General features: G+C 39.4%; 1 protein-coding gene across 1 annotated transcript in view; it reads left to right on the forward strand.

The window, feature by feature from the left end:
- Positions 1 to 21765, forward strand: part of KIF4A (kinesin family member 4A) — a 137972-nt gene that overhangs the window by 53743 nt on the left and 62464 nt on the right. The window contains exon 9 of the mRNA XM_063083335.1: positions 159 to 220. Coding sequence (XP_062939405.1) covers positions 159 to 220 — 62 coding nt within the window. The remainder of the gene's footprint in view (positions 1 to 158; positions 221 to 21765) is intronic.

Genomic DNA, 21765 nt, shown 5'->3' on the forward strand with positions numbered 1-21765 from the left:
TCATCAAACCTGATGCCTTCTGTAGTGCCTAAGATCTGCCTTAAATTTCATAGACATTGAGTAAAATTACCCTACTGCTAATTGCAATTTCACTGCCACGGGATAAGTAGCTTTTAGTTGGTGACTAGCTGATTGATTGATTTACTTACTTCTCCTAGGTACAACAGCTACAGGTCTTGTTGCTACAAGCCCATGGAGGTACCCTGCCTGGATCTATAAAGTAAGAGTCATAGATTAATTTTAAATGTGTATTCTAGCAGAGTCTATCTCCTAATAGTTGTTTTCTCTTGATATACTGCAGTTACTGGTAGCACTTGGTGTCAAGGTAGGGATCTTAATCAGCCTTGCTGACTACTTAAAACTTAATTATCTTTAAAGCAGCCTGGTATAATAGAAAGAGCATGGGTTCTGGCCTCAGAAATTCATTAATTGGAATTCCTCTGTCAGAAAGAGTTGTCTTTTCTCCCCATTTATTTATTTGACTGTTTAGTTAATTCCGTATAGACTCATGGATATTTATTTTATTCTATAGCATAACATCCAATACTGTCATTTGTTTTATTGCTCAAATTGTTCCTGCTTTATCCATTAGGAGCTCCTTCAGGTTGGCTCTTTTGTCTTTAACGAGTCCTCAAGTTTTTGAGCATTTCCACGGGATGTTCCAAACCCATCTTGTATTTCTCCTGCCCCAGTTCTGGAATCAAACATATCTTCAAGGAACGCTGCTTTCTTTTATTGAAAAATGGTATTTAGAAACCAAGATCTGGGCACTAGCAGTAGCTGTGCTCATTTTTACTAGAGTGTCACTGTTTCTAAGGCTGTCTCAGCAGTAGAGCTCAAAATAAATGCATGTATACTAACCCACATACACACCCTCATCTATATTTTTGTATCTATCTTTATATATATTAAAAACCATGATTTTATACTGATACCTCTGATTCTATTCCAACACTGTAGGATTCATTTTAGCCTTCCCCTCCTTATTTATAACTTCTTTCTACAACAGTGAGGAACCCAGCTCTCATTATCTGCAGTCTGTTTATTCTTCAATTCTAGTATACCCATAGTCTCAGAATTGCTTGTCCATACCCCTGTAAACATTTTTATGAACTTGATTACAGCATTTATGTACAGTTATTTTTATCTTTAGGCTTAGAGTGTCCAGACAAGATACCATTTCTCATAGTTACTGTTTATATTCCATTTTGGTTCCCCTCCCTCCACCACATCTCAGTTTTAATTATTTCTTTATATTTTAGGTATGTGAAACATTATAATGGATCTAAGAGTCAGAGTTATACAAAAAGATATATTCAGAGCAGAGAAGTGCAAATCAATACCCCAGTGAGATATCACCTTATGCCCATTAGGATGGGTACTATGAAATAAATAAATGTGTGTAAATAAAATAAGGCAAAAATGACAAGTGTTGGCAAGGATATGAGGATTTAGAGAAATTGGAAACCTGTGCAGTGTTGGTGGGATTGTAAAATGGTGCAGCCACTATAGAAAATAGGAAGGAGGTTCCAAAAAAAATTAAAAATAGAACTACTATATGATCCAGGAATCCCATTTCTGAGTATATATCCAAAAGAATTGATAGCAGGGTCTCAAAGAGATATTTTTTATTTTTTTATTTTTTATTGAAGCATAATTGATTATACATATTTTGATGGTACCATTGACTACCATCACCTGTGTACAACATGTATTGATCAAATCAATATTATTAGCATATTCATTGTTACAAATTGTAATTATTCTTTATGACTCTTACCTAATCTCTCCGCAACCCCCCTCTTACTTCCCCCTCCCACTTCTAGTAACCATAGATTTGTTCTCTCCTTCTGAAAGATCAACATATTATTATGCTCTTTTCTTTCCTTCCTTGCTTCCTTCCTTTCTTCATTCCCCTTCCTTCCTTCCTTCCTTCCACTTATGAGTGAGGACATGCAGTATTTCTTTCTGTGTCTGGTTTATTTCACTTAACATAAGTTTCTCCAAGCTCATCCATGTTCCCGCAAATGGCAGTATTTCATTTTTCCTTATGGCTGGGTAGTATTCTATTGTGTATATACATCACATTTTCCTTTTCCAGTCGTCTGTTCATGGACATTTAGGTTGTTTTCATATTTTGGCTACTGTAAATAGAGCTGCGATGAACATGGGAGTGCGGGTATCCCTTTGACATGATGATTCCATTCCTTCGGGTATATACCCAGAAGTAGGATCATATGGTAGTTCTATCTAATTGTTTGAGAAACCTCCATACTGTTTTCCACAATGGCTGTACTATTTTACAAACAGTGTAGGAGGGTTCCCCTTTCTCTACATACTCATCAGCTTTTGTTATTCTTGGTTTTTTTAGTACTGGCCAATCTAACTGGGGTGAGATGATATCTCAATGTGGTTTTGATTTGCATTTCCATGATGATTAGTGATGTTGAGCATTTTTTCATGTACCTGTTGGCCATTTGTATGTCTTCCTTTGAAACATGTCTGTTCAGCTCCTTTGCCCATTTTTTAATTGGATTATTTGTTTTATTACTAGTTGTTTGAGTTCCTTATATATTGTGTATATTAATCCCTTGTTGGATATATAGTTTGCAGATATTTTCTCCCACTCTGTAGGTTGTCTTTCCACTCTGTTGATTGTTTCCATGGCTGTGCAGAAGCTTTTTAGTTTGATATAACCCCATTTGTTTATTTTTTTCATTTTTTGTTTGTGCTTTTGGGGTCTTATTCATAAAATCTTTTCCCAGTTCTACCTCCTGAAGTGTTTCCCCTATGTTTACTTTTAATAGTTTTATGGTTTGGGGTCTTATACTTAAGTCTTTAATTCGTCTTGAGTTAATCTTGGTATAAGGCAAGAGGTGCAGGTCTAGTTTCATTCTTCTGCACATAGATGTCTAATCTTCTAAGCACCATTTATTGAAGAGGCAGTCTTTTCCCCAATGTATGTTCTTGTTGCCTTTGTCAAAGATCAGTTGGCTGTAAGTATGTGTATTGCTTTGCCTCCCATGGATTTGTCACCCCTTTTCCCCTGGGTGATGGAGCCGCAAAGGATTACTCAAAGCCCATCTCGTCTGAGCAGTGAGAAGCCCCAAAGTGGTTAATCTCCCAGAATCCTCAAGACAGAGGCATTCCTTTCATTTGGGAAATTAACCACGAATTGGGGTTCTCTTCTCGCATTTATTCTCCAGGAAGTTACAGAAAGAGAACATAGGTGGGGTTATAGTTTAACAATATAGGCTGGTAACATTTAGTAAAACAAGCAAAGTGACATTCCATAAGGCAATTTAAGTGAGCCACCAACAAAAGCTTGATCTTAGCAAACATTCCTTCTCCCTACAGCATTTTCCCAGTATCTTTACATATCAATCAGTAACTTGTCTGTCTTTGAACCAGCAACCTTGCTGTGTTACAATTCTTTATCTTACAACAGAGACTATAGCCTGGGGAAAATTTCCTGGTTTTTGCAAGGTCAACATTTTATATGTACTTTTAAGAAGTTAGACTAAACCTGAAAGTACAAGAAACTAGGCCCTGTGAAATATATCTGCTTTACAGTATACTCCACACATGTGGGTTGATTTCTGGGTTTTCTGTTCTGTTCCATTGGTCCAAGTGTCTGTTTTTATGTCAGTACCATACTGTTTTGGTTACAATAGCTTTGTAGCATAATTTGAACTTGGGTAGTTTTATGTCTCAGGCTTAATTTTTTTTTGTTCAGGATTTCTTTGGCTATTCGTCATCTTTTGTTGTTCTATATGAATGTTAGTATTGTTTTTTCTCTTTCTCTGAAGAATGTCATTGGTATTTTGATAGGAATTGCATTAAATCTGTAGATAGCTTTGGGTAGTATGGACATTTTCAAACGTTAATTCTTCTAATCCAAGAGCATGGAATGTCTTTCCACCTTTTTTAGTCCTCTTTAATTTCTTTCTTTTTTTTTTTATTTTTATTGAATCAAAATTGATTATACATATTTTGGGGGTTCAACGTTGAGATATGTTGATCAAATCAATATTACTAGCATATATATTGTTGCAAATCATACTTATTCTTTATGCCCCTGATTCAGTCTCTCCCCATCCCCTTCACCCTCCACCCTCTGCCCTCTAATTACCCTAGATTTCTTCTCTCCTTCTGAAAGAATAATGGTTACTCTGTTGATTTGTTGCCTAGATGATCTGTCCAATGCTGAGAGGTGTGATCGGGTCCCCCAATATTATCATAGAGCAGATGGTTCTTCTGTCACCCTAGAATGGGCTTTGTGGAGACAGACATCCTCTTCTTTTCTTTATCTCTGCTGGTGACTCTCCTTGTGTCAGTGCAATCCAGTGGCTGGTGGACCATCTGTGTGTGGTGGTTGTGGCATCCAGCCGCTTTCGTGGCAGCCATGGTTATTGTGGTGGCTCTGGTGGGCCACCCACATGGAGGTGATGTTTTTGTCATGCTCCTTGGTGCTGGAAGTGTTCCTGGTTGTAGGGGGAGTCCAGTCCCCGGCTCCATCCCTCAGGTCCCCAGGTGGGCCCCGAGGTGCTGGCATGGTATGCCTGACTGAGGGGAGGGGGGTCCAGTCTGCAGATCCATGCCTCGGGTCCCCAGGTGGGCCCCAAGGCGCTGGTGCAGTGTGCCTGGTTGAAGGGAAGGGGGTCCTGTCCCCGGCTCTATCCCTCAAGTCCCCAGGTGGGCCCTCCGGTGCTGGCATGGTGTGCCTGGTTGTGGGAGGGGGCTTCAGTCCCTGGCTCAATGCTTCATGTCCTGGGGCAGACCCAAGGTGCTGGTAGTGTGTCTAAGCCAGAACTAATTTTTTTGACCTTTGCTTACTTCTAAAGTGGGGGAACTTCCTGTTGGGACCAGTACTTGCCTTCTGTGATTTAGCTAAATTGCTGCTTTGCTGCTGCTTCCCTAGGGAAGGCTTTTTGTGCAGCACAGGTTATAATGGTTGACTTATAGGTACTTCCAGCTCTTCAGAGACTCAGTGTACCAGGGTTGTGTAGTAACTCTTATCTGGGCCTGAGTCTTTTCATCAAACTGCACCCTATGCAATTCTGTATTCCTGACCAGTCTCCTCTGAGTGGTCCTACGCTGATTGGGGTGCAGATCAGCTGTCCTTGCTGTGCCCGAGTGTTCCCCCAGTAGGCCCCTCTCTCCCACTGCCTGTGCTGCAAACACTTCCTGTGGGACGGGCCATGCACCAGTCCCTTGCGATGACTCACTGGCCTCTGAGTGGCTCCATTTTTTCAGTTGTTGTGGCTCCTCCCTCCTCTGTGGGTCCACAGGAACCCTGTTAGTGGTCTTGCTGGCCTGGACCAGCAAGTCCCTCTTCTCCCCTGCCACCTCCAAGCAACTCCATCTAAAGGGCACAGCTGTGGCTTTTGCGGCTCCTGCTCCGTGCACTCAGCAGTTCCAGCCTTAAAACAGCTGCAGCCCAAAATGGTCAGAGCAGTTTTTTCTTACTCTCATCGTGGCTTCTCCCACCTTCATGCACTCCATAGGTCCCTCCTCTTCCATTGAGCTCTAACACCCCCAGCTTGGCTGTTGTTGCTTTTCTATACAGTTGTAAATTGGTTGATTTCTGGGCGAGAGTGATGCTGGGGACAGTCTATTCCACCATCTTGACCAGGACCTCTAATTTCTTTCAATAGGGTTTTGTAAATCTCATTGTAGAAATTTTTCACCTCCTTGGTTAAATTGATTCCTGGATTTTTTTTTTAATGACTATTGTAAGTGGGCTTTCGTTCTTCATTTTTCTACTAGTTCATTATAGGAGTATAAAATGCTACTGATTTTGGGGTGTTGATTTTAAATCCTGCAACATTACTGAAATTGTTAATCAGCTCTAAGAGTTTTTGGTAGAGTCTTTAGGTTTTTCTTTTTTTTTTTTTTTTAGAATTTTATTTTATTATTTTTATTTATTTATTTATTTTTAACTTTTATTTTGTCGATATACATTGTGGTTGATTATTGTTGCCCCTTACCAAAACCTCCCCCCCAACAATGTCCTTTCTGTTTGCTTGTCGTATCAACTTCAAGTAATTTGGTTGTTATATCTTCTTCCCCCCCACCCCCGGTTTCTTTGTGTGTGTGTGTGTGTGTGTGTGTGTGTGTGTGTGTGAATTTATATATTAATTTTTAGCTCCCACCAATAAGTGAGAACATGTGGTATTTCTCTTTCTGTGCCTGACTTGTTTCACTTAATATAATTCTCTCAAGGTCCATCCATGTTGTTGCAAATGGCAGTATTTCATTTGTTTTTATAGCTGAGTAGTATTCCATTGTGTAGATGTACCACATTTTCCGTATCCACTCATCTGATGATGGGCATTTGGGCTGGTTCCAACTCTTGGCTATTGTAAAGAGTGCTGTGATAAACATTGGGGAACAGGTATACCTTCGACTTGATGATTTCCATTCCTCTGGGTATATTCCCAACAGTGGGATAGCTGGGTCGTATGGTAGATCTATCTGCAATTGTTTGAGGAACCTCCATACCATTTTCCATAGAGGCTGCACCATTTTGCAGTCCCACCAACAATGTATGAGAGTTCCTTTTTCTCCGCAACCTCGCCAGCATTTATCGTTCATAGTCTTTTGGATTTTAGCCATCCTAACTGGGGTTAGATGGTATCTCAATGTGGTTTTGATTTGCATTTCCCGGATGCTGAGTGATGTTGAGCATTTTTTCATATGTCTGTGGGCCATTCATATATCTTCCTTAGAGAAATGCCTACTTAGCTCTTTTGCCCATTTTTTAATTGGGTAGCTTGTTTTCTTCTTGTAAAGTTGTTTGAGTTCCTTATATATTTTTGATATTAATCCTTTGTCAGATGTATATTTTGCAAATATTTTCTCCCACTCTGTTGGTTGTCTTTTAACTCTGTTAATTGTTTCTTTTGCTGTGCAGAAGCTCTTTAGTTTGATATAATCCCATTTGTTTATTTTTCCTTTGGTTGCCCGTGCTTTTGGGGTCGTATTCATGAAGTCTGTGCCCAGTCCTACTTCCTGAAGTGTTTCTCCTATGTTTTCTTTAAGAAGTTTTATTGTTTCAGGGTGTATATTTAAATTCTTAATCCATTTTGAGTTGATTTTAGTATATGGTGAGAGGTATGGGTCTAGTTTCATTCTCCTGCATATGGATATCCAGTTATCCCAACACCATTTGCTGAAGAGGCAGTCCCTTCCCCAGTGAATAGGCTTGGTGCCTTTGTCAAAGATCAGATGGCAGTAAGTGTGTGGGTTGATTTCTGGATTCTCTATTCTATTCCATTGATCAGTGTGTCTGTTTTTATGCCAGTACCATACTGTTTTGGTTATTATAGCTTTGTAGTATAGCTTAAAGTCAGGTAGTGTTATGCCTCCAGCTTTATTTTTTTTGCTCAGCATTGCTTTGGCTATGCGTGGTCTTTTATTGTTCCATATAAAGGTCTGGATAGTTCTTTCCATTTCTGAGAAAAATGTCTTTGGAATTTTGATGGGGATTGCGTTGAATTTGTATCTTACTTTGGGTAGTATGAACATTTTCACTATGTTGATTCTTCCAATCCAAGGACATTTTCACTATGTTGATTCTTCCAATCCAAGAGCATGGGATATCTTTCCATCTTCTTGTATCCTCTCTAATTTCTCTCACCAGTGGTTTGTAGTTCTCATTATAGAGATTTTTCACCTCCTTGGTAAACTCAATTCCTATGTATTTGATTTTTTGGTGGCTATTGTAAATGGGCAGACTTTCTTGATTTCTCGTTCTGCATGTTCACTAGTGGAGAAAAGAAATGCTACTGATTTTTGTGTGTTGATTTTGTATCCTGCTACGGTGCTGAAATCATTTATCAATTCCAAGAGTTTTTTTGTAGAAGTTTTAGGCTGTTCGATATATAGGATCATGTCATCTGCAGACAGGGACAGTTTTACTTCATCTTTTCCAATTTGGATGCCCTTTATTTCCTTCTCTTCTCTGATTGCTCTGGCTAGTACTTCCAACACTATGTTGAATAGGAGTGGTGAGAGTGGGCATCCTTGTCTAGTGCCTGTTCTTAAAGGAAAAGCTTTCAGCTTTTCCCCATTCAGGATGATATTGGCAGTGGGTTTGTCATATATGGCTTTCATTATGTTGAGATACCTTCCCACTATACCTAACTTATAGAGGGTCTTTGTCATGAATGAGTGCTGAATTTTATCAAATGCTTTTTCAGCATCTATAGCGATGATCATATGGTCCTTGTGTTTGATTTTATTAATATGGTGTATCACATTTATTGATTTGCGTATATTGAACCAACTGTGCATCCCTGGGATGAATCCCTCTTGATCGTGGTGAATAAGTTTATATATGTGTTGCTGTATTCTGTTTGCTAGTATTTTAGTGAGGATTTTTGCATCTATATTCATCAAGGATATCGGCCTGTAGTTTTCTTTTTTGGTTATATCTTTACCTGGTTTTGGTATCAGGATGATGTTTGCTTCATAGAATGAGTTTGGGAGATTTGCGTCTGTTTCAATGTTTTGGAATAGTTTGTAAAGAATCGGTGTCAATTCCTCTTTGAATGTTTGGTAAAATTCTGCTGTGAATCCATCTGGTCCTGGGCTTTTCTTTGTTGGGAGCCTTCTGATAACAGCTTCAATCTCCTTTATTGTTATTGGTCTGTTCAGATTTTCTACGTCTTCATGGCTCAGTTTTGGGAGCTTGTGTGTGTCCAGAAATTTATCCATTCCCTCCAGAATTTTCAAATTTGTTGGTGTATAGTTGTTGTTTTTTTTTTTTTTTTTTAATTTTATTTTGTCGATATACATTGTAGCTGATTACTGCTCCCCATCACCAAAACCTCCCTCCCTTCTCCCTCCCCCCCTCCCCCCCAACAATGTCCTTTCTGTTTGCTTGTTGTATCAACTTCAAATAATTGTGGTTGTTATATCTTCTTCCCTCCCCCCCCCGATTTGTGTGTGTGTGTGTGTGTGTGTGTGTGTATGTGTGTGTGTGAATTTATATATTAATGTTTAGCTCCCTCCAATAAGTGAGAACATGTGGTATTTCTCTTTCTGTGCCTGACTTGTTTCACTTAATATAATTCTCTCAAGGTCCATCCATGTTGTTGCAAATGGCAGTATTTCATTCGTTTTTATAGCTGAGTAGTATTCCATTGTGTAGATGTACCACATTTTCCGTATCCACTCATCTGATGATGGGCATTTGGGCTGGTTCCAACTCTTGGCTATTGTAAAGAGTGCTGCAATGAACATTGGGGAACAGGTATACCTTCGACTTGATGATTTCCATTCCTCTGGGTATATTCCCAACAGTGGGATGGCTGGGTCGTATGGTAGATCTATTTGCAATTGTTTAAGGAACCTCCATACCATTTTCCATAGAGGCTGCACCATTTTGCAGTCCCACCAACAATGTATGAGAGTTCCTTTTTCTCCGCAGCCTCGCCAGCATTTATCGTTCATAGTCTTTTGGATTTTAGCCATCCTAACTGGGGTTAGATGGTATCTCAATGTGGTTTTGATTTGCATATCCCGGATGCTGAGTGATGTTGAGCATTTTTTCATATGTCTGTTGGCCATTTGGATATCTTCCTTAGAGAAATGCCTACTTAGCTCTTTTGCCCATTTTTTAATTGGGTTGCTTGTTTTCTTCTTGTAAAGTTGTTTGAGTTCCTTATATATTTTTGATATTAATCCTTTGTCAGATGTATATTTTGCAAATAATTTCTCCCACTCTGTTGGTTGTCTTTTAACTCTTTTAATTGTTTCTTTTGCTGTGCAGAAGCTTTTTAGTTTGATATAATCCCATTTGTTTATTTTTCCTTTGGTTGCCCGTGCTTTTGGGGTCGTATTCATGAAGTCTGTGCCCAGTCCTATTTCCTGAAGTGTTTCCCCTATGTTTTCTTTAAGAAGTTTTATTGTTTCGGGGTGTATATTTAAATCCTTAATCCATTTTGAGTTGATTTTAGTATACGGTGAGAGGTATGGATCTAGTTTCATTCTCCTGCATATCGATATCCAGTTATCCCAACACCACTTGCTGAAGAGGCAGTCCCTTCCCCAGTGAATAGGCTTGGTGCCTTTGTCAAAGATCAGATGGCAGTAAGTGTGTGGGTTGATTTCTGGATTCTCTATTCTATTCCATTGGTCAGTGTGTCTGTTTTTATGCCAGTACCATACTGTTTTGGTTATTATAGCTTTGTAGTATAGCTTAAAGTCAGGTAGTGTTATGCCTCCAGCTTTATTTTTTTTGCTGAGCATTGCTTTGGCTATTCGTGGTCTTTTATTGTTCCATATAAATGTCTGAATAGTTTTTTCCTATTCTGAAAAAAATGTCTTTGGAATTTTGATGGGGATTGCATTGAATTTGTATATCACTTTGGGTAGTATGGACATTTTCACTATGTTGATTCTTCCAATCCAAGAGCATGGAATATCTTTCCATCTTCTTGTATCCTCTCTAATTTCTCTCAGCAGTGGTTTGTAGTTCTCATTATAGAGATTTTTCACCTCCTTGGTTAACTCAATTCCTAAGTATTTTATTTTTTTGGTGGCTATTGTAAATGGGCAGGCTTTCTTGATTTCTCCTTCTGCATGTTCACTATTGGAGAAAAGAAATGCTACTGATTTTTGTGTGTTGATTTTGTATCCTGCTACTGTGCTGAAATCATTTATCAATTCCAACAGTTTTTTTGTAGAGGTTTTAGGCTGTTCGATATATAGGATCATGTCATCTGCAAACAGGGACAGTTTTACTTCGTCTTTTCCAATCTGGATGCCCTTTATTTCCTTCTCTTCTCTGATTGCTCTGGCTAGTACTTCCAACACTATGTTGAATAGGAGTGGTGAGAGTGGGCATCCTTGTCTAGTGCCTGTTCTTAAAGGAAAAGCTTTCAGCTTTTCCCCATTCAGGATGATATTGGCAGTGGGTTTGGCATATATGGCTTTAATTATGTTGAGATACTTTCCCTCTATACCTAACTTATAGAGGGTCTTTGTCATGAATGAGTGCTGAACTTTATCAAATGCTTTTTCAGCATCTATAGAGATGATCATATGGTCCTTGTGTTTGAGTTTATTAATATGGTGTATCACATTTATTGATTTGCGTATGTTGAACCAACCTTGCATCCCTGGGATGAATCCCACTTGATCGTGATGAATAATTTTTCGTATGTGTTGCTGTATTCTGTTTGCTAGTATTTTAGTGAGGATTTTTGCATCTATATTCATCAAGGATATCGGCCTGTAGTTTTCTTTTTTGGTTATATCTTTACCTGGTTTTGGTATCAGGATGATGTTTGCTTCATAGAATGAGTTTGGGAGATTTGCGTCTGTTTCAATCTTTTGGAATAGTTTGTAAAGAATCGGTGTCAATTCCTCTTTGAATGTTTGGTAAAATTCTGCTGTGAATCCATCTGGTCCTGGGCTTTTCTTTGTTGGGAGCCTTCTGATAACAGCTTCAATCTCCTTTATTGTTATTGGTCTTTTCAAATTTTCTACGTCTTCACGGTTCAGTTTTGGGAGCTTGTGTGTGTCCAGAAATTTATCCATTTCCTCCAGATTTTCAAATTTGTTGGCGTATAGTTGTTTATAGTAGTCTCGAATGATTCCTTGTATTTCAGATGAATCAGTTGTAATATCGCTTTTTTCATTTCTAATTTTTATTATTTGAATCTTCTCTCTTCTTTTTTTTGTTAGCCATGCTAATGGTTTATCAATTTTTTTATCTTTTCAAAAAAACAACTTTTTGATTATTGATCTTTTCTATTGTTTTCTGGGTTTCAATTTCATTCACTTCTGCTCTGATCTTAATGATTTCTTTCCGTCTGCTATCTTTAGGTTTGGATTGTTCTTGTTTTTCTAGTTCTTTAAGGTGAAGTGTTAGGTTGTTCACTTGCCATCTGTCCATTCTTCTGAGGTGAGCATTTAATGCAATAAGTTTCCCCCTTAATACTGCTTTTGCAGTATCCCATAGGTTTTGATATGATGTATCATTATTTTCATTAGTTTCAATAAATTTTTTGATTTCCTGCTTGATTTCTTCTTGGACCCATATGTCATTAAGTAGAATGCTGTTTAATTTCCATGTGTTTGTATGGTTTCCAGAGTTTCGTTTGTTATTAATTTCTAGTTTTAATCCATTGTGGTCTGAGAAAATACATGGGATAATTCCAATTTTTTTGAATTTATTGAGACTTGATTTGTGACCTAATATGTGATCTGTCCTGGAGAATGATCCATGTGCTGATGAGAAGAATGAATATTCTGAGGTTGCTGGATGGAATGTTCTGTAGATATCTGCCAATTCCAATTGGTCTAGAGTCTTGTTTACATCTTGTGTTTCTCTACTGATTCTTTGCCTAGATGAGCTGTCTAATATTGATAGTGGGGTGTTCAGGTCCCCTGCTATTATGGTATTAGTGTCTGTTTCCTTCTTTGGATCATAGAGTTTGTTTTATAAATCTGGCTGCTCCAACATTGGGTGTGTACATATTTATGATTGTTATGTCTTCTTGATGGATCAGTCCTTTTATCATTAAGTAGTGTCCCTCATTGTCTCTTTTTATGGTTTTTAGTTTAAAGTCTATTTTGTCAGATATAAGAATAGCTACTCCAGCTCGTTTTTCTTTTCTGTTTGCATGGTAAATCTTTTTCCATCCTTTCACTCTAAATCTATGTGAGTCTTTATGGGTGAGGTGGGTCTCTTGAAGGCAGCATATAGTTGGGTCCTCCTTTTTAATCCAGCCAGCCAGTCTGTGTCTTTTGATTGGGGAATTTAAGCCTTTTACTTTAGAGTTGTTATTGAAAAGTGTTGATTTATTCCTAGCATTTTATTGATTATTGTTTGTTTGTCTTAGGTGTCTTTTGTTAATACTTTCTGATTTACTGTTTGTTTTCTGTGTTTGTTGGTTCCTTAGGTTGTAGATAGCCTTTTTGTTTGTTTGTTTTCTCTTCATGAATGCCATTTTTATTATACTAGTGGGTTTTGATTTTTCTTGGGTTTTCATGGCAGTGGTAGTTATTTTTCAGGAACCAAACCCAGTACTCCTTTGAGAATTTCTTGTAAGGGTGGTCGTGTGGTAGTGAACTCCCGCAGTTTTTGTTTGTCTGAGAAATATACCATTTGCCCTTCATTTCGGAAGGATAGCGTTGCAGGGTAAAGTATTCTTGGCTGGCAATCTTTGTCTTTTAGTATTTTAAATATATCATCCCATTCCTTTCTAGCTTTTAGGGTTTGTGATGTAAAGTCTGATGTTAGCCTGATTGGGGCTCCCTTATAGGTGATTTGACGCTTCTCTCTAGCAGCTTTTAAGATTCTCTCTTTGTCTCTGAGTTTTGTCAATTTGACTGTAACATGTCTTGGAGAGGGCCTTTTTGGGTTGAATACATTTGGAGATCGTTGAGCTTCCTGGATGTGAAGATCTGTGATTTTTCCTATACCTGGGAAGTTTTCTGCCACTATTTTGTTGAATATGTTTTCAATGCAATCTCCTTTTTCCTCCCCTTCTGTGATACCCATGACTCGGATATTTGATTGCTTAAGGTTGTCTGATATCTCTCTCAGATTTTCTTCAATGTCTTTGATTCTTTTTTCTTTTTTTCTTTTTTTTTTTTGGTCTGCTTGTGTTATTTCAAACAGCCCATCTTCAAGTTCAGAGGTTCTCTCTTCAACTTCTGCAAGCCTGCTGGTTAAACTCTCCATTGTGTTTTTTATTTCGCTGAATAACTTCTTCAGTTCAGCAAGTTCTGCTACATTTTTTTTCAGGACATTGATTTCCTTGTACATTTCCTCTTTCAGGTCCTGTATACTTTTCCTCATTTCATCATGATGTCTGAGTTTTCTTGTATCTCATTCAGTTTCCTTAGAATTATCACTCGAAATTCCTTGTCAGTCATTTCAAGGGCTTCTTATTCTATGGGATCTAGAGTTTGAGGTTTATTAACTTTTGGTGGTGTACTTTCTTAATTTTTTGTATTTCTGGTATCTTTTTTTTGATGTTTATTCATTGTGGCAGGGGGTTTCACAGTCCACCGGTTTGAGACTATTGACTAACTAAGATGTTGCTGTGGTTGCTAATTTGGTATGGCTACCTCAGTGACTGCTCAGTTGTCCTCTAGTGCCTTGTGTGTGGGGTTCCCTAAGGTCTTGGGCCTCTCTGGGGAGCCCCCTCTCTGGTCAGCTTGGACTCTGCTGGGCTGCTGGATCACGGGACGGTACCACAGGGTGTGTGGTCTCTGCTGAGCTTCCACTTCCCGTGCAGGACTTCTCCCTGTTCCGTGCGCTCTGGCCCGGGCTGTTGGGTCACGCAGTGGCGACCCCACAGGGTGTGTGGTTTCTCTCGAGTCTCCGCCTCCCTAGCCGGACGTCTCCCCGCTCTGTGCGCACTGGGCTGGGCTGGGACATGTCTTCTGCAGCCCTCGTCTATCAGCAGGGCCTTCAAGACCCTGCTCGGCACCGCCTCGCCTAGGAAGTCTACCAGGTTTCTGGTAGGCGCAGTTGAGCAGTCGCTCTGGGTGCCTTTGTAGCACTGTGTAGATTTTTCTCGGGTCTTATCTCCTTCCTCCTGGTATCGCAGTTATTTGTGTACTTGTCTTATCTCCCCCACCAGAGCGTGAGCTCCTCGGGGGAGGAGCCTGCAGCACACGGTTCACCTTTGAATCCCCGCAGCGTGGACCGAGTCCGGTGCCCACCCGCAGTCAGCTCTCCGGCAGGTTCAAGCGAACTCGGACACTCTCCGACCACACTATTCCTAACCAGAAATCGGTTAGGCGTTTTTCCGAACTGGTGGCCGCAGATATGGTATCTGCCTCCCGGTAACAGGAAGTTTACCGGGGGCCGGAGCCCAGGGTGCGGTGGAGTGACAGTTGGCCCAGGCCGTACTTCCTTGCCCTCCCGATGCTGGCCGGGATGCCCCACGCCACCAGCCCCGCCAGAGAACCGCAGAGGGAGTGGGAAGGGAGGCCAGCCCGCAGACCCCGGGAAGCCCCGCGCCGGGGCAAGCAAGTGGGAAGGCTCAGTGACGAGCCGAGCCGGGCGAGGAGGACAACTTTGGCCAAGCCGGGCTGGAGCCACCACCACCTGAGAAAATGGAGGCAGCCCCGGGGCCAGTGAGTGGCCCAGTGGGGCTGGCGGATGCCAGGCGGGCGTCCGCCCCCTGAGCAGGGCCGGGCCGGGGGTCACTCACAGGGCTGTGCCTGGTCGGGTGGTTCCTTCTCTGCCTCTTTGTCGTCACTGTCCCTGTTCTCGGCCACCGCTGCCTCGGCCTGCTCACTCGGTCCCGCAGCACGGCTCGGGCGCTCCCAGGAATCTTCTTTTATGCCAGCCTGCAGCCTCGAATCCTGAATAGGGCAGCTGGCCACCTTCAGCATTGCCCCGGCCTCCGGGATCCTGGCAGCGTCAACAGCGGCCCGGCGCCGTGTTCCCTGTTTAGAGACTCGCTTTTGCAGCTAAGAAACAGTTCTTTTCCTGCTCCATACTTCAAAGCTGTTGCCTGTAAATGAGGCAGCCTCTCCTGCCAAGGGCAAAGTTACGGTCAGGCCCCACGACCGTCCACCAGCAGCGGTCCTCCCTTAAGAGACAGCAAGAGGAAGGTCCACAAGTTTCCCGGCTGCCTAAGGCCCGGTGGCCGCCTTTTCCACCTCAGCTACTCCGCGCCAACCGCCGCAGCCACCACCATCTTAGGATCGAGTCTTTAGGTTTTTCTATGTATAGGATCTTGTAGTCTGCAAACAGGGACAGTTTGACTTTGTCTCTTCCAGTCTGGATGCTCTTTCTCTTTCTCTTGCCTGATTGCTCTGGCTAGTACTTCCAATACTATGTTAAATAGGAGTGGTGAAAATGGGCATCTCTGTCTTGTTCCTGTTCTTAAGGGAAAAGCTTTCAGATTTTCCCCATTCAGGATGATATTGGTGGTGGGTTTGTTGTATATGGCTTTTATCGTGTTGAGATATTTTCCTTCTATACCTAATTTGTTGAGTCTTTATCACGAAAGATGTTGAATTTTGTCAAATTCTTTTTCTGCATCTGTTTAGATAATTATGTAGTTTTTGTCCCTGATTTTGTTGATGTGGTGTATCACATTTATTGACTTGCGTATGTTTAACCATCCTTGCATCCCTGGGATGATCACACTTGATCATGGTGTATAATTTTTTTGATGTGTTGCTGGATTCTGTTTGCTAATATTTTGTTGAAGATTTTGCATCTATGTTCATCAGAGATATTCGCCAGTGTTTTATTTTTTTGTTGTATCTTTGGATTTTGTGTCAGGGTGATGCTGGCCTTGTAGAATGAGTTTGGAAGAATGGCCTCTTTCAAATTTTTGGAATAGTTTGAAGAGAATTGGTATTAATTCCTCTTTAAAAGTTTGATTGAATTCGTCAGTAAAGCCATCCAGTCCTGGGCTTTTCTTTGTTTGGAGACTGGTGACTCTTGCTTCAGTTTTGTTGCTTGTATTGGTCTGTTCAGGTTTTCTATTTTTTCTTGGTTCATTCTTGGTAGTTTCTATGTGTCCAGGAATTTATCCATTTCCTCCAGGTTTTCAAATCTGTTGGCATATAGTTGTTTATAATAGTCTCTAATGATTCTTTGTATTTCTGTGCTATTGATTGTAATGTCTCCTTTTTCACTTCTGATTTTTGTTATTTGGGTCTTGTGTCTTCCTTTTTTTTTTTTTTTTTTTTTTTTTCTTAGCCTAGCTAATGGTTTTTCTACTTTATTCATCTTCTCAAAAAACCAACTTTTTTTTTTTTTTTTGAACTTTTGTATCATTTTTTGGGTCTCTATTTCATTTAGTTCTGCTCTGATCTTTTTTTTTTTTTTTAATTTTATTTTATTTTGTCAGTATACAATGTGGTTGATTATTGTGGCCCATTACTGAAACCTCCCTCCCTCCTCCCTCTCACCCCTCCCTCCCAACAGTCTCCTTTCTGTTTGCTTGTCGTATCAACTTCAAGGAATTGTAATTGTTGTGTCTTCTTCCCTCCCCCGCTGCAGGTTCTTTGGGTATTTATTTATTTATTTATTTTTAGCTCCCACAAATAAGTGAGAACATGTGATATTTCTCTTTCTGTGCCTGACTTGTTTCACATAATATAATTCTCTCTAGGTCTATCCATGTTGTTGCAAATGGCAGTATTTCATTCTTTTTTATAGCAGAGTAGTATTCCATTGTGTAGATGTACCACAATTTCCATATCCACTCATCTGATGATGGACATTTGGGCTGGTTCCAACTCTTAGCTATTGTAAAGAGTGCAGCAGTGAACATTGGAGAACAAGTATACCTTCAACTTGATGATTTCCATTCCTCTGGGTATATTCCCAGCAGTGGGATAGCTGGGTCATAAGGTAGATCTATCTGCAATTGTTTGAGGAACCTCCATGCCATTTTCCATAGAGGCTGCACCATTTTGCAGTCCCACCAACAATGTATGAGAGTTCCTTTTTCTGCACAACCTCGCCATAGTTCTGCTCTGATCTTAATTATTTCTTTCCATGTGCTACTTTTAGGATTGGATTATTCTTGTTTTCCTGATTCTTAGAGGTGTACCATTAGGTCGTTTATTTGAAGTTTTTCTATTCTTTTCACGTAAGTGTTTATTGCAATAAATTTCCCTTTTAGTACTGCTTTTGCAGTATCCCACAGGTTTTGGTATCAGGTGTCTTTATGTTCATTAGTTTCAGGAAATTTTTATTTCCCTCTTCAATTTCTTCTTGGATCCATAGGTCATTAGGGGCCTGTTTAGTTTCCATGTATTTGTATAGTTTGCAGAGTTTCACTTGTTATTGGTTTCTTATTTTAAGCCTTTGTGGTCTAAAAAGATACTTGAAATGATTTCAGTTTTTTTAAATTTGCTGAGACTTGAATTGTGACCTAACATGTGGTCTGTCCTAGAGAATGTTCCATGTGCTGATGAGAAGAACATATATTCTGCAGTTATTCGATGAAATGTTCTATAGCCATCTGCCAGGTGCAATTGGTCTAATGTATAGTTTAAATCCTGTGTTTCTCTGTTGCTTTGTTGCCTAGATCTGTCAAGTGCTGCGAGAAGTGTGTTTGGGTCCTCTACTATTATTGTATTAGGGTCTATCTCTTTCTTTAGGCCTCATAGTGTTTGCTTTATATGTCTGGGTTCTCCAGTGTTGGGTGTATACATATTTATGATTGTTACGTTTTCTTGCTGTATCGATCCCTTTATCATTATATAGTGGCTTTCTTTTTCTCTTTTTAAAGTCTGATATGAGAATAGCTACTCCTGCTCGTTTTTAGTTTCTATTTGCATGGTGTATCTTTTTCCATCTTTTCACTTTTGGTCTGTGTGTGTCTTTACAGGTGAGGTAAGTTTTTTGAAGACAGCATATAGTTAGGTCTAGCTTTTTAATCCAATCAGTCAGTCTGTGTGTTTTTAATGGGGAATTTAATCCATCTACATTTAGGGTTATTATTGACAGTTATTGTTTTACTCCTGGGACTTCATTGCTTTTTGTTTAGATGTTTTAAATATCTTTTTTCCTTTCTTCCCATTTTATTATTTGTCATCATTGTTTGTTAGTTTTTTGGAAGTGGTATGATTTGGTTTCTTTCTCTTGTTTGCATTTTTGTTTTAACAGTAGGTTTTGTTCTTTCTTTTATATTCATAATAGCGATTATCATTTTTCAGTTTCCACATGTAGGGCTCCCTTGAGAATTTCTTATAGGGTTGGTTGTGTGGTGATGAACATCTGCAGTTTTTGTTTGTCTGAGAAATACACTGTTTCTCCCTTAATTCTGAAGGATAGCCTTGCTAGGTATAGAATTCTTGGCTGGCAATTTTTTTCTTTTAGTATTTTGAATATATTATTCCATTTTCTTCTGGCCTGTAGAGCTTCATTTGAGAAGTCTGATGTGTGCTCCTTTATAGGTGACTTGATGCTTTTCTATTAATGCTTTTAGAATTCTTTGTCTTTGAGGTTTGCCAGTTTGACTATAATGTGTCCCATGGAGAATCTTTTTGGATTAAATCCATTTTTGGGCTTCTGTATCAGAAGGTCTTTGTCTCTCCTTATACCTGGGAAGTTTTCCAGTATTATTTCCTGAATAGTTTTTCAATGCCTTTCCTTTCTCCTCCCCTTCTGGAATGCCGATGATTCAGGTGGTTTGTGCATTTCAGGTTGTCTGCTAACTCTCTTAAATTTTCTTCACTTTTTAAAATTCTTTTTTTTTTTTTTTTTTGGTCCATCATTCTCCCATATAGCACTGCGAGCTGGCCGTCCCGTTTTTCTAGGTCCATCTATATAAATTATGGGGTCTGTGACAGGAACAGCACTTTTCCATATACAAGGATAACTTAAACATTCACTTTTCTCAAAAATTTTGTTAGGTGCCATACCAAATTTGCAATTTGATAACCAAATTTCTGTTCCCTCTAATCCTGCTTGTAATAAATACTCAAAAGTAGCTTTTTCTATATGCAACCAAACTTCATCTGGAACTTTTCCCAATCATATGATTATTTCTTAAACCATACAATTTGCTAAAGCCACACATCTTTGTGCTTTCATTTTTATTTTTCTGTCCTTGCTAGTTCTGTATCCCCACCAGAGCACCTTATGCTTTTGATGAACAGCTCCTGGAGCTACTTGATGCCACACAGTGCTAAGACTAACTATTTCCTTTTCTTGATATTAAGACATTCCTTCCTGTTGTGTTAACATTTGTATTACATCTACCTAATATTGAGCTTTTTTAGTCCATGCTCTTTTACTTGATGTATTTTGACCTCCTGTTAATAACTTCTGAATGTTTTCTGTTTGTATCTTAGGATATATTTGTTTTATCCAATTGTTTTTTCCTAATACTCGTTGAACATCATGTAATGTTTTTGGTTTACTATCCAATAGCTGATAGCTATGTGGCTTCCACATTTTGGGTTCTAAAATATATCCTAAATATTTTACTGCTTTGTCCCCATTACTATTCTGTATTTTATCTTGTGGGGTTTCAAATCCACACTTTTTAAATTCCTCTTGTAGCTCTTTGAATACTTGTTTATGTGGTTTTTTTGGGGGGGGGGTTTTTTTTTTTTTTTTTTTGTGACCAGTAAGGGGATCGTAACCCTTGGCTTAGTGTCGCCCTCACCGTGCTCAGCCAGTGAGCCCACCAGCCATCCCTATATAGGATCCGAACCCGCGGCCTTGGTGCTCCCAGTGCTGCACTCTCCTGAGTGAGCCACAGGGTTGGCCCTACTTGTTTATGTTTGAAAGCTGTATTACTCGTTCCTATTAAAATATCATCCATATATACATAACATGTTATGCCAGGGTATTTTGCTTTCCATGGTGTTATTATTTTTTTCTAAAGTACATTGATACCCTTTTGGAGACCCTATCAACCCTTGTGGTAAAACTTTCCATTTAAATCTTATACCTGGCCCCGTATTATTTTGAGGTACTGTAAATGCTGTTAACTCACTTATTTCCTCATCTAATGGGATGGTGAAATAAGCATCTTTTATATCTATAACAGTAAAATGCTTTACTTGTGAAAATCCTGCTGGATGAGGAATACCTAACTGAGTTTCTGTTCCTACATCTATTCCTTTGCTTAATTCCCTAAAATCCATAAGCATCCTCCACTTACCAGATTTCTTTTTTATTAAAAAGACAGGTGTATTATAGGGATTTTCTGGACCTACTCTTTGTATCTTTTTTTCTTGTTCCAATTCAGCACAAATTTCTTGTAATGCTTTAATTTTTTATTCCAATAATGGCCATTGCTTAACCTGTGGTCCTCTAAATCCTGGTAACAATTTAAATGTCACTGGTGGTAACTGTTGATTTAACATTATACACACCAAGTGTACTCCAAATTTGCTTAAATTATCTCTCCCTAATAAATTTGTAGGAATGGGACACATTACTACTTTACCTAAAATTGTTTTGTTATTCCATGTCATTTTAACTTGATCATATTTAATTCCTGTTTGACTTCCCCTATTCCCATTACAAGTTGCTGGCCTATGTTTCTTCCTATTGGGGGTGGCTTCACCCAAATTGAAATATCTGCTCCTGTATCTAATAAAACCTTAATCTCTGTCCCTGCATATTGTATCAATGTTATTGGTCTTTGTTGCAAACTGGTAATTTGGGGTAAAGTGACTCGGTTGTCTCTTCCTCCCCTAGTGCTGATGACAGAACAGGCTATGATACCATTGCCTGGGCTCCCTGTCCTGAGCCTGCTTTCCCGTTTTTTGTTCTGCATAACCTGGCAATGTGTCCCTTTTTTCCACATTTGAAACATGTAACATCTTTATTAGCTATAGCCTTTCTTTAGCTGCTTAATCTTTCTTCATATGGACTGGTTTCTTGCAATTGAAACATCTAAGCCCTTGCTGGCTCCCTTTTCCTTTACAAAGAGCTGCTGCAAAAGCGTTTATGGGTCACTGTACCCACGGATCTGCAGCAATGTATCCTGTCAGCAGTTGCTGCATCCAGAGGTAAGTGAGCCATCATCTTTTTACAATCTTCATTTGCATTTTCAAAAGCCAATTTATCCTGTAAGTATCTACTAACTTCTACAGGTAAAAAATCCTTTTCAAATAGCCTGTCCAAAAAATCCTTATATGGCTCTCTAGGACCTCGTACAATTTTTGTTACTACAGGTGGTTTCTGAACTAATTTAACTCCTTCCCTAAGTGCATTGACAACGCACTCCCGGAAGGTTGATCTAGCTATTACCCATTGGGGTCCTGCCTGTGCATCTGGTAAATTATTGTTTGGGGATT

The sequence above is a fragment of the Cynocephalus volans genome, chromosome X, assembly GCF_027409185.1.
Source record: "Cynocephalus volans isolate mCynVol1 chromosome X, mCynVol1.pri, whole genome shotgun sequence".
Taxonomy (NCBI): domain Eukaryota; kingdom Metazoa; phylum Chordata; class Mammalia; order Dermoptera; family Cynocephalidae; genus Cynocephalus; species Cynocephalus volans.